Here is a 13812-nt window from a genome sequence, read left to right as displayed (position 1 = left end):
GTGGAAGAGTTGAAAAGTTTTCGTATTCAGAATTTAAAACTTTGGAAGAGGGCGTGCTGCCCTGTCTCAATACGTACCTGTTTGGAATCAGAGCGCATGTTAAGCGACCCTTAGGCAGCGGCAGCGAATTATTGCAGACCCATGTTGAAAAAACAAAAAAACAAAAAAAAAAAAAAAAAAAAAAAAAAACAAAAAAAAAAAAAAAAAACAAAAAAAAAAAAAAAAAAAAACAAACAACACGATAACTTACCAACGCCAAGACGGACAAGGGGAACCTCAAAGAAAGATAGGTGTATCAATTATGAACCACCTATGCCAGGTGAGCTTTAGTAGAATACCGTAAATATTCGAGAATAAGCATAACATGTGTCTTTTAACGAGCTGCTCCAGAGAAGAACAATTTTTAGGGTAGTTTGTTAAACTTTTTCATTGTTTTTTTTTCAATAACGCGGATTTGTTAATAAAAAAAAAATGGAAAAGTTCAACAATTTTTACGGTATACGAATTCATGTAGTATTTTTTTTCTGATTTGTTGTTGTTACATTTGTGCTGATTTTAATTTACAGCCAACCGGGGAGAAGGGCAATCAGAACTTCAGAACTTGACGGGTATGTGCCTATCGGGAAGGGGAAGTAGGGACCTGTCGCATATTTTCTGTGGTTTAAACAAACGGGGAGGGGGAGGGGTCATTTGGTAAACAATTTTGAAAAAAAAAGGGTCAACGCGACGGGTAAAAATGTTGAAAAATTGAACAAAATGATATTTTTCCCGAATTTGCCAAATTTACAATACAAATTTGCTAAAAAGAGAATTTGAAAGTTCGGACAGGGGTGTGCCGCTGGAACTCTGAAATCCCAATACCCATGTTTAGGGATGGTGTTACCTCAAAAAACGGGCTGATTTGACAGTTTTGACATTGGTTTTTCAAATCGGGTTTTTCCCCCTAAAAAACGGCTGATTTGATAGTTTTTGACAATGCTTTAGAATACTTTTAGTAGTTTGATTTCTTAATGAAGGCGCTATGCAGCTGCTGAAGTTTTTTAGATAACAAAACAAAAACAACAACAACAACAACAATAAAAAAATCGGGATCTATGTTTAGGGATTTTTTCCCGGGGATTTTTTCTCCAAATTGGGACCCATGTTTAGGGTTTTCTTGCAAAAAAGCGACACATTAGAGAGGCACATCCCCATAAAGGGCCTATAATATACGTGAGTAGTACCCCCCCGGCGGGTCGACACACTTTGCATGCCAGTCTTTAATGTTCTGTATGATGCCTGTTTAAAGACATTGAATTGTTAGAGCATTGAATTGCACGTTTAATCATTGGTATTATGTTTAGCATAATAATTATAATTTTGAATGCAGAGAATTTATTCTAATAGATTTATAATGCATGTTGAAAATCACATAACATTTCAATTTGTAAGCGCTCTTTTTGAAAAGTCATAGTTCATTTAATTTACAACCGTCGACAAAACAGGCGAAAATAGTAACTTTTTGCACAAGATTTGCAATTTGAAGAGAATTAACCATTGCTCATTCTAGTGACGCTAGTATAGGGACAATATAAGTGTGCTTTTTCATTTAATGACATAAAATTTGAAAAATATTGCAAGGAACACTTGAGGTTTTGACTTTTCAAACTTACATTTTGGTCAAAAAATGTGCTTGGAGAGGTAGTTTTCAACAGATTTTCCACATTCGCCTTGCTATAACATTGGATTGCGTTATCTGTTGACCTAGTGACGAAAATTTGTTTTTAGGGGGAAGTGTTAGCTTTCGTTTGATATAAAAAAAATTCTGATTGGATGAAGGAAACACTTGAGGTTTCGACAAAAACCAATTAAAGAGGCCCATTTTTCAGCTAGACGCTACACAGCTCTTACATTGCTCTGCACTCAACCATGTAGTGTAATCAAAGACTGTGGTGGAAACTTCCACTGCTTGTTGGTCTCTGCTTCGAAGCTTTTGGACGAAAATGTGTGCTCAGGTGTATCGATGTGGAAACTGTGCGCATGATGGTTTATAAGAGAATCGTTTTTGTATAGAAACCTTTCCATATGACTGAAAAATTGGCTATGTTTGATCAATGGCAATGTACATATATAGGGCTGCATGTCTAAATTCAACTAGCGTTCGCGTTGCAGTTACCGTTGGTGTTAGTACACGAAATCGCAAAGTTTGCCTGACGTTACTTACAAAATAGTGTTTATACCCATTTGGTTTGCATGCTTTATGTTTTTGTTTGTTTGTCTGTACAGAATTCTGCATGTTTCACAAAGATGTTGGTCCTTGTAAGACGTATTATCCCTTCTGGTATTATGATGACGTGGCCAAAGGATGCGTTCCATTTACGTACGGGGGATGTCTAGGAAATAAAAACAGGTTCTCAACAAAAGAAGCATGCGTAAGAACGTGTGGAAATGGAAAAGGTGAACATGAAAACATTTCAATAAGTTTAGTCTCGAGATGAGTTGGCATATGACGTCACGTGTTTACATTCAGGAAGCCCTCTGTTGTTCACGCAGGGCAAAACGATACGGGGTGTTTATGGCAGATTACATAAAATGTCTTCAAAACCCAACTTGCAAAACCATTGTTTTAATTGTGTTATGTAGCTTGTAGCACCTGGAAGCAAGTTTGATAACATAACATTGTTGGTGTTATTTGCTTTGAAACTAAAATGAATGCTATTGTCTTTTTACATTTCGATTTTCTTTTCTTTTTTAAAATCTCAGACCAACAGAGGGCTTTTTACCAAAATAATGTAAACACGCGTCATGATATTTTATAATTCTTAGCTACTGCACTACCGGGACCATAAAAAGAAGGCGTGATTCGTTAAACGTGACATCATATAATCTCTGACCTATAAATGAAATAACCGAGTTATACTTTTCATTGTAGTTATAATGATAGTTATGTTGATGTTACAAAATTACAATTTTGTTTACATCAATATTTGTTTTTGATCACGAAAAGTTTGTACGTCCCTTCGTCCTTGTTCGTTTAGTATGAGTACGATAGAGGAACTAACATGCCTAGACGACATTCACTATAAAACTTACCCTTTTTAACACAATTATTCACGAATGGTCTTGCACGCACATAGATGTAGTCGTTTTAATGTTAGTATTCAACAGAAGAAGTGTATGTTTGCACATCCGTCACTAAAATAAGTGTTATATTATAATTTGTGACCTGCTACCACGCAATGAGCATAAAGTCGCAAGTTGGTAGTTTTGAGACTTCCTGGCTGCTTGCTGACTTGATGTTCCGTGTTTGTCGCACATCTGTACAAGACAGTAGTATGTCTTTGTGAATGACCAGGTGTACCCATTCACAAAGGACATGCAGACATACTTATGGCCTAAACAAGCGGGTGTGAAACAAAACACACCAACATAGCAGCCTCCCAGCAAACACAAAACGTTTTCGACATCATTCGCAAAAGGTTATAAAAGGTTGTCAGAAAACATTTAAATGTCGGGTTATATAAAGGGTATATTAAGAGTATTAAACGTTTTCATAACCTTAAAAACATTTTTGATAATCTACTGCTCAGCAAACAAAAATGTTTTACAGAAAACGTTTAAATGTCGGGTTATATAAAGGGTATAAAAACGTTTTAATAACATTCCAAAAACATTCTTGAAAACTTGATACAAAACATTCTAAACTAAATGTTATTTTGGGGTTGAAAAATATTTTGCGAAAAATATTTGGCCAAAATATTTTCAATAATGTTTTAAAAACGTTTTCATGACCTTTATATAACCCGACATTTAAATGTTATTAAAAGGTTTTGTAAAAAACATTTTAAGAACATTTCTGTGTTTGCTGGGTTCAAATATTTTAACATAATGTTATTTAAGTATTGACACAATATTTGGCAAAAATGTTTGAAAAATAGTTTACAATAACATTTTTTGAAAACATTTAAAAATATTGTTGTAGTGTGTTTTCATACAAAACGTTTTAAAACGTTATCATGACCTTTATATAACCCGACATTTTAATGTTATTAAAACGTATTTACCTAAACCAAAAGCCAAAATATAACTTATTTAAAACGTTTTTAAAACGTTTTTGTGTTTGCTGGGCTGGACGTCTCGATACTAGCAGCTTGCGACTTAAAGCTCATGTCTTGGTAGCAGGTCACATTTGTTTATAGTAAGTGTTGGTCATTTATTGCTTTTAAGCAATAAACGACTATTAAAATAGTTTATATATTTACCGGGATTATCTAAATTGAAAAATTTAAGTAATAATCTGGCTTGCCCGATCAGAGAAGAATGTTTACACAGAATGTACCACGTCTAATTTTGTCCTATAGTGCTATCGGTGCACGGTTAGGCACCGATGACCCATTCTATCGTACCCTGGTGATGTAATAAATTGTATCCAGCATAATAATTAACATTTGCACAGTGTTAACGTTTTGCATTAAAAAAACACTATGCAAATGTTCAGGGTACGATAGAAAGGGCCATCGATATACCTATCGGGCACCGATAGAGCTATAGGACCAAATTAGATATTGTGCCTAACCAGGACAGTATTTATCTATTACAAACAGGTGCAATAACAACTCCAGCATCCGACGTAGTAGATGTCACGACGTTAGAACCAACAACTTCAAAGCTGATCTCGGTAACTAAAGAGGTGTTGCCACCCGATATGGTAGAGCCTCCAAGGGACGCTGTTGTTGAAGCAGGGGGCACTGTAACGTTCATATGTGCCGCATCGAGGGCGATCGAATACACATGGAATCGTGTGGATGGCATTATGCCAGAGGATAAGTATGGAATCAATTAATATTAATTTTAAATATTTACCTGTAGACAAGATATTGATCATTATCGATGTTTATCGACCTAGACGTAGTGCATTATGGGACTGTGTTATAGTTATACATTGGCGTGTACCTTGACGCTTCGTGTAGAATGATGTGAGAGAGTGAGAGAAAGACAGGAACAGAGAGCACAGATGGTAGGAGACAGAGAGGAGACAGACACAGATATTGACCTCTTCGGTAAATCCTATAAAATGATAAACCTTTGCGGGTAGGCCAGAGGTGTCGTCATTCGATGTCACACCGATGTCCAAAACGTATTTTTAGCGAACTTCGTTACTGCGCATTTCAAAGCCGGTAGTGCGCAGTAACAATGTGCGCATCGCCGTGATGACATCACAGGTCTGCCTGCAGAGACTTATGGGATTTACCGAAAAGGTCAAAGGTCAAAGTGAGAAACAGGGAAACATACAAATGCAGAAAAATTTAAATATAATAGAGAGATTGAAGGTCATGAAGAGTGAAGAAGAAGATATGTAAAATGGTGCTCGGGGTAGAGTTTCTCTAGATTTTGCATATAGATATCCTTGTCCACATTTCATCGTAGTATTTGCTCTGAGCATTGGTATCTTTGTTTTAATCAATGAATTGGAATTTTGATAAGCAAGATTGTTGAAATAATACTTTTATTTTCACTTTTTGTGCTCACGACCATTGCACTCATTGCATGGAATATTGTACTGACCGCTGTTTGGTTGTATCATTATTTAATTTGAAAAACGAGACACATTTTGCATGTAATTTTCAAGTTGTGTTTTATTCAATGATAACAGCGCCCTCAACGTTCCTAGTGAATAATGTTACACATAATACCCAAGCGGCGGTGTCCAACCATCTGGTAATGCGTGAACCATGAGAACACTGTAATCTGCACCAATCACTTGGTATTTAGTCCTCAGGGTAAAGCTTTGACGACTTCTGGGCTCTGTCACTTTAATACACCACCCATAGGCATAAATATACTAAACTGAGCTCAAAAAGAAACTTATAATTTTTCACACGGTCATATCTTGAAATCCTGTCTATCAAATTCTATACCAAAATTACACACAGGTTTACTTCAATACTCTACTCTTAACACATGTCAGTAACCAAGCAGTTATCCAACTGACACAACAGCAAAATGCACTGACATGGAACAGCTTCATGGAACACATTCACAGCCCAGCCCTGTTCATGAAAAATGTATATGAAAAACAGAAAGCAGCACCGTTTTATCATCTGTGCAAGGATCTTGTGTGCATTCTCACAGATTTTTTGTGTTGGGTGCCAAATGTTGGGCTGTGAAAGTGGAGGAAGTCCAGGAAGCTGTCCCATGACAGTGCATTTTGCTGTTGTGTCTGTTGGACAACTGCTTGGTTACTGACATGTGTTTTGAGTAGAGTATTAAAGTAATCGTGTGTGTAATTTTGGTTCATTTTGATTGACAGTATTTTAAGATATGACCTTGTGATTCACGCGTTGTAAACATTTATAAGTTTCTTTTTGAGCTCAGTTTATATCCAGGCACGCAGACAGAGAGTAGCTCGGTCCAGCTCTCCGGGCTGCCTTACGCTCCGCGTTCAGTCTAAGTACTTAGAGAGGTTGCGATTTTCAAAACGCCCGCCTATATATTCAAAATCAATCCCGTATCTAGCCAGTTTGGAAGATTTTAGGTCACAGGAGGACCGAACGCCGTATCCAATCTCGTCGACTATATACAGCCAATACACGTATAAACGTGGATATAAACGTGCGTATAAAGTGCGTATAAACGTGCGTATAAACGCACGTTTTAAACGGACGTTCCGCGTGCCGCATTGAACATCGCAATCTCTCTCTTGATTATGTCCCATACTGCAACATGCTATGCCTGAAACACACATACTTAAATGATTTATGATTTTGTGCGTTTTAAGTGTTCTTTAAAAAAAAGCAATTTGCATCGAAACAATCATCACTACAAAAAATGCCAATATACTCTAATGGTAATGTAAGCTGGTGTTCTACATTTTGCTCACGTATAACAGTTGGACAACACTTTAGGACAGTTTTTGCCACCCATGAGCTGCGTCGTTCTCAAAAGAATGAGAGGGTGCATAACAAGAGTGGCATGCCAGATTCTAAAATTGAACTTTTCGGTAAATCCCATAAGTACATTTGTACTTTGCAAGTACATCTCAGATGTCGCCATTTGACGTCAGTACGCGTCACGCCGATACGCACATTGTTTAGCGAACATAGTTACTGCGCATTGCAAGTCAGCGTGACGTCAAATGACGACATCTCGGGTGTACTCGCAAAGGCTTATGGGGTTTACTTAAAAATCAAGTGCGACCAAATTTCCACATCGTTAAGTGTTACTTTGATTTATGTTCCGTAATTTTTTTGAGTATTTCGTCTTTATTTGACATGACCATCGTCGTTAACTGTATTGACCTTTTCGGTATTATCCCATAAGCCTTTGCGAGTACACTTCTGATGGTGTCATTTGACGTCACGATGACTTCACGATGTTCGGTAAACGATGTGCGCATCGGCCTGACGCGCATTGACGTCCAATGACGACATCTCAGGTGTACTCGCAAAGGCTTATGGGATTTACCGAAAAGGTCAATTCTCGCAACTCATCAATGATAACAATCATTATTTAAAGCAGTTCTAATGGTTTGTTTTTATCCATTTTTAATGTTTTGTTTCACATTTTCATTGCATGTCGGATAAAACATAGAGGGCGCACTATCAACGACGTCCTGCCACCAAACAAGTAAAATTTGACATTAATTTTTGTTTTCAATATATACTCCTCATTTGTATGATCAGCTTCACGCATTGTTAATTATTTTACATAAGGGTTTTTATTTGTAGTTTCTTACAATAAAGGCTTAGGAATTTTGCTTTGAATTTATATACAGTAAGCCAAAGAATTAAGGTACCAGTTATGTATATCCTAAACAATACAAATATTTCAAAACTAAAACAAGCAACAACTACCTGTACTCTTTAGCTATGATTTAAGATCTTATTTGTTGAAATTGGTTGAGAATTAAAGAAACGGTGAACTAAAACCTAAGGAAGAAATGAAATCCAAAGTTGCAATTTTGTGTTCTAATCAATGAAAGCACAACGCTAGTTTCAACGTGTTATAATCAATGGAAGCACACTAGCACAGCATTAGTTCTCTTGTTCGAGAACGCCTTGTGTACAAATGAATAGGGCAATGGAGCAAACTGCAAATTGGCATCTTCCTTCGGTTTTCGGATGTCATGGTTTTATTTCTTGAACAATTCTGCAAATGAGGTCTTAAATTCAGGGGTGAACATAATTTTCCGGCTTACTGTATACACACAGTAATCAATGTGGAGAAAAATACGAATATTTCAATTGGAGTTTCAAAGAGTTCACTGTAAATCATTATTATCAAAACGCTTATGAAGAATATGCAATGATTTGGAGCTGCTCTGCTTATTCATCCCGGATTTTCATTATACTAACACAGCACTTAGAACATTGTCCCTCCCTGCGTCCATAGATCATGCACTTGCACAAATTGCTACTAAATGTCTTTTAGATTTAGCATATTTGCACCAGTAGGTAGCTGCTTCAAAATGTTTTTATTGTTATTTATATTAATTATTATTATTATTATTATTATTATTATATTAATGGTAATGACCATGGTATGCACAACACGTATAACACTAAAGAAATATAAGCAATTTTATTGAAATTTATTGCCAAACGTCTGGTTATTAGCCCTGGACTTCCTGACGTGCCAACCCCCAAACTCCTCTATACTGTTCTCTTCGGATATCAAAGGACAGCTATGGGGTTTCTAGTTCTACCGCCCAGTGATATTAAAATAAGCTCCAGCATAATTATTCCATATTATTGTGAGTGCGCCCGTGCAAAATTGGGATATGTATGTACAAACCTACGGGCCGTAAAAAGGTATTTTTGGCTTAAAATCATACAAACATGCTATTTCACCGGATTAGTATATATTAATGGAATCACAAATCTATTGCAAGTATCTATCACTTGGAAGATGTTTGTAAGATCAAAATCGCTGGGCCTCAGCAATTACCTCCCTCTCTATATTTTACCAATCACCCTGTCCCCGTTTTTGAGCAAACACCCAGAAAGACGAGGGCAAATAATTACTTGACCTTTTCGGTAAATCCCATAATTCTTTACGGTTAAACCTGTGATGTCGTCACCCCGATGCGCACATCGTTTTTGCGCACTTCACGGCTTTCAAATGCGCAGGAACGATGTTCGCTAAACGATGTGCACATCGGCGTGACGTTAAAATGATGACATCTCAGGTATAACTGCAAAGAATTCTGGGATTTACTGACAAGGTCAATATTGAAAGCATATCTATAGTGTGATGACATGAAGTCCAGGGTAAATTTATTTTTTATAGTCGAATACAAACTACGCGGAATTATGCTCAGGCAGTCGATTACTTGCTTTTTCTTTTTACCAAACGCACACATTTGATATTCTATCGTAAACATAGTAAAGACACCTTGTTTTTTCCCAAATGCACTGCACGACATTTGCACACACAATTCGCCATCAATAAACCCAGCTGAATTATGTCTTAATAATGAAATCTAATATTAATTTCTCAAAATAAACTTGTCATAAAACGCTCATAAAACAACTGCTGGCAAACTCTTTTGAGAATTCAAGGTAACATTACCAACAAAAAGCCCTTGTAAACTAGCAGTCCGCTCGAGCAAGTGGGTTAACGCATCATCTGCTAAGTTAAAAGAGCAGACCTATAACATGTATAATAATCGTTGAAACGTCCCTCCAAAAACTGAATGTTTAAAAATGACATTTAGAATAATTATTAATTATTTGTTACACTAAACTCACTCGGTGAACTAAAGTCTGGCATCACAATGATAAATTAATTGATGAGAGTCTTGGAGATGTTATGCATACAATGGAGACAGCTTCAAGCAGGTGAATTTCAGTTAGGCACGAGAGCTCAAATTGGCTGTGCTCCAGCAGGGTCGCCCACAGCGGAGCCGCACCACAAGAGCGCAGCCTGTTTTGTGCTCCCATACCTTAACATTAATTTATTCCATAACATTTTTAAACATTCACCTGTTTTCAGGATTGTGGAGGAAGGAACAATGTCTGGACGAGCCAAATTGGTCCTTCGTGATCTCGATCCCGAGGATTCCGGCATGTACAGCTGTACTGCAGAGAACGATGGCGGTGTAGTCGAGGGCGTAGCCGATCTTACTGTACAAGGTATGACACGGTACAATATTTCATAAGATCAATACCAAATATGATCAATATGCTTCGACTATATTTATAAATACGTATTTATAAATACGCATATGACCCATGGGCACGACATACTAAGACCAGCAAGCGTGATGAAATCCTCATGTCATTGAAATAGATAGGAACTCTTTAGATAAATCCATCAAATTTAAGTATTGAAATGATTTCACATGGGGGATTCTGAATTTGTAATATGTTATCAAAAACAACATTTTTTTGCCGACGGAAAAAATATTTATCGACGGAAACGTTTACAATATAAGTTGAACAAAATAGAAAATGTTGCTGCTCATACTTGTGTTGTTTACCGCCTTTGCATTCAAATGTACATGTACAGGGAGACCACCCGCTATGTATATAGAAGATCTCTTCGAGACTCACTGGCCACAAGCTGTTATGGCAGCGCGGATGTACTAGGTGGTCACGTGCGTATTTATTAATACGTGTTTATAAATATAGTCGAAGCATACTGTTTAATGCACTAGGTTTTGGAGTTTATGTGAAATGTTTCACCTGCGAATACATCTAAAATGTATGTTTATGTGTGTTTTTAGCTTTACCACCAGTAATCACTCAGTTCCCGATCGCCGTCTCCGTAGTTGAAGGAGGTACGTTTGTTATGATCTGTGCCGCTGAGGGGGCACCATCACCTCAAGTGGAGTGGACTAGGTTTGACAACACACCGGTACAGCAAACGTAAGTATATCTATTGTTCTTTTCCGAATGCCAAAATGTGTGTGTGCGAGGGGGGGGGGATATGAAATATGCTGCCCGGGTCTGTTACGGTAATATCTGATGAACCTGGGTGTCTATCAAAGACCCACAAATTTGTTGAAGTGGTTGTGAAATCTTCGAAGTTATGTAAAAATCATTGTTGTCTATCCTTGAATGTCATGCACCAAGTCATCAAAGGGTCCGGGTCCACATTTAACTAATGCCAAAGTCATTTTAAATTGCACTAGGGGGGGGGGGTCCTCCAAATATTTTTCTTCCCCCCGTTTTCCCCACTTTTGAGGAAGAAAACCGAAAATGACGTAAATTTCCACTTTTTGCGGCAATTTTGCGAAAAATTAGTCGATTTTGCCCCCCCTGAAATTCACTCCACCCATGACCACCCCCCCAAAAAAAAAAATTCCTGATGCCGCCACTGAATAGCCCAATGTGTGATGATCTGCGGGTTGGAATGCTTTTGCGCAGTGAACAATAAACCATATTTGTTTCTCTTTTTTCTTTGGCTAATTTTATAGCCTGAATGGTTCATTAGCAACAGCAGAGGTTCGCTCAGTATCAATGAGTGACGAGGGAGCGTATCATTGCCGAGCATCCAATAAATATGGGGATGTTGCTACCAAATCTATATCCATACAAGTATTGGGTAAGTATAAAAAACATATTAATGCTCTGCATGCTAGAGCTATATCAAGAACTACTGAACCAATACTAGGCTTGTTTGTACTCATTTTAATGCAATTGTCAAATATGGTCATGAAAATTTACATTTCTTAAATTTTTGAATTTTTTAAATTGATTTGAAAACATGTCGTATGCAGTCGACACCCGCGTGAAGAGAGTTAAACTGAGCACACACGCCCCCACCCCAGCGCTAGATTTATGCACGACAGCCAAAGTATTTTGTCGACCGTCGATATTGTTATGACATTTGTGATCCTTGTTATTTATGAGCTATCAACAATCGGATATGGTACAAATGTAATTGAGCAATATGTTTATGACACAAAAATTTAACTTAATTGAAAGTTCATCTGTATTGGTAATCCATTATATAGAAGAATTTAAATTTTTAATCCGTTTACAAAAACATTTACCGTAATTTTCAGCCTTTGTCAGTGGAATCGATAAAAATCGTTCAAAATATCGAACGGATTTGGCTCCATTGCCTTATCCAGAACCGACTTCACTTTGAAAAAGTTCGACACATTACCCGTATAAATTGAAAGATTTCTGTGACACAAAAAAAAACAATATGTGAGCTGATAAAACAAAATCATCTCACGGGCACCATATGGTCAAAAGACGTTCGAACAGATACGTTCGAACGTAGACGAAGATGCATTATGTTTTTTGTCAATTATTATCAATCCAATTACCATGTTCTACCAGGTGGAATAAGTTGTTTGCTTTAATTTCATCTTTCAGTACCAGTGTATCTTGCAGAAAAACCAAGCAATGTTTTGGCTGTTGCGGGTTCCAAAGCCGTCAACTTATCATGCACCGCCATGGGTGATCCGTTGCCGAGTATTACATGGGTGAAACTAGACGGAGCAAGAGAAATTGATGAAAGAAGGTATACGGTGTATAATATGTGTGGGGTGTGGGGAAGGGAGTGGGGTTAGAGGGAAAGAGGAGGTGTGTGGTGTAGGCTATGAGATGTGTGATGGGGGTGTGTGGGGTTAGTCAGATGGTAGGTGACGTAGGTGTGTGAGTGGTTGTTCTCTCTTAATGTAAAAGAGTGAAAAAAGCGAATCCAGCCTGCCATGACTTTTGGTCAAATATTGCGCTTCTTGACACCTTTCCCCCTTTGTCTCCCTGGTTAAACTACTGGTATTAAGCAGTAACTTTATTGAAGAACCCTTTTTTATTGTTGCCAATCATAATATTTTTGCTATCATTATAATAATAATATCAGTTGTAAGGCCCCTGCATTATTATTTTTTTTATTAATTTTAAAGATATGAGTTCGACATCAGGAAGAGATTGGTGATAGGTCGAGTCAAATCGACATTACGAATCTACGATGTAGAAGCTAGTGATGCAGGCACTTTTGAATGTGTAGCAAAAGCTCATTAGGTAACCAGACTGCGACAGCGACTATCACAGTACAAGGTATTTAATATAAAAGCATGGGTAAAATTGAACATCATTTCAAACATGTCATAGCAAGGTCTAATATCAACTGCTCAGTGCCAGAAGTGGTTAAGTGCAATAGCTGCAACGTGTAGCTGCCATGTGTGTAGATGAGTACAATATACAGTGTTTAAACTGCCAAATTTTCACTGGTCAGCTATTGCACTTACCCACTTCTGGCACTGAGTAGTCGATATACTGTAAGTGCGGTCATTAACATCTTGGTCGCCGTGGCCAAAATATAATTGAAGAACTGAGCGCAAAAAGACCGTAAGTCCACTTGGCCCCTCAACATGTATACACTAAAGCTGCGTATAGTTTCGTATAGTTTGGTAATGTTTTATACGTGTTCAGGGGCCAAAACAAATCTTTCACAACATTTCATGATGTTTTCACCCTGGAACATGTATGAAACATTGATATAAAACCCTAAGAAACTATACGTAACTTTAGTGAATACATGTTGAGGGGCCAAGTGGATTTACGGTCTTCTTGTGCTCAGGTCCTCAATTATGTTTATAAATAATAATTATAATTAATTTTATGCCAGCTTGACGAAATCGATCAAAAGCTTGCCTAAGATGACTTTAGTGCTCAGTCAATGAGGTGCTGAAAATGATGACATCATCTAAATAGCATAAAACTGTGTAAAGTTGAGACCTCTCGAAACGTCTTGCATAACCATTTGAAAGGTAGCAGGGGCATTATGTAAGCCAAACGGCATTCTTTGAAACTCAAAAAGGTCATGTTGTGTCACGAAGATTTCATACGCAGATGGTAAGTTGTGGAGACACTT

At 37.4% G+C, this 13812-nt stretch overlaps 1 protein-coding gene across 1 annotated transcript in view; it reads left to right on the top strand.

Moving 5' to 3' along the window:
* Positions 1 to 245: 245 nt before the first annotated feature.
* The window catches only part of LOC140167750 (roundabout homolog 2-like), a 30204-nt gene continuing 16637 nt past the window's right edge, over positions 246 to 13812 (top strand). The window contains exons 1-10 of the mRNA XM_072191044.1: positions 246 to 319; positions 2266 to 2436; positions 4584 to 4806; positions 7570 to 7605; positions 9973 to 10112; positions 10706 to 10847; positions 11399 to 11526; positions 12309 to 12456; positions 12842 to 12927; positions 12960 to 12995. Coding sequence (XP_072047145.1) covers positions 313 to 319; positions 2266 to 2436; positions 4584 to 4806; positions 7570 to 7605; positions 9973 to 10112; positions 10706 to 10847; positions 11399 to 11526; positions 12309 to 12456; positions 12842 to 12927; positions 12960 to 12995 — 1117 coding nt within the window. The 5' untranslated portion in view covers positions 246 to 312. The remainder of the gene's footprint in view (positions 320 to 2265; positions 2437 to 4583; positions 4807 to 7569; positions 7606 to 9972; positions 10113 to 10705; positions 10848 to 11398; positions 11527 to 12308; positions 12457 to 12841; positions 12928 to 12959; positions 12996 to 13812) is intronic.

The sequence above is a fragment of the Amphiura filiformis genome, chromosome 13 (assembly GCF_039555335.1).
Source record: "Amphiura filiformis chromosome 13, Afil_fr2py, whole genome shotgun sequence".
NCBI classification, from domain to species: Eukaryota; Metazoa; Echinodermata; class Ophiuroidea; order Amphilepidida; family Amphiuridae; genus Amphiura; species Amphiura filiformis.
The sequence above is the reverse complement of the archived record's forward strand: the minus strand, read 5'-3'. Positions and strand labels throughout refer to the sequence as shown.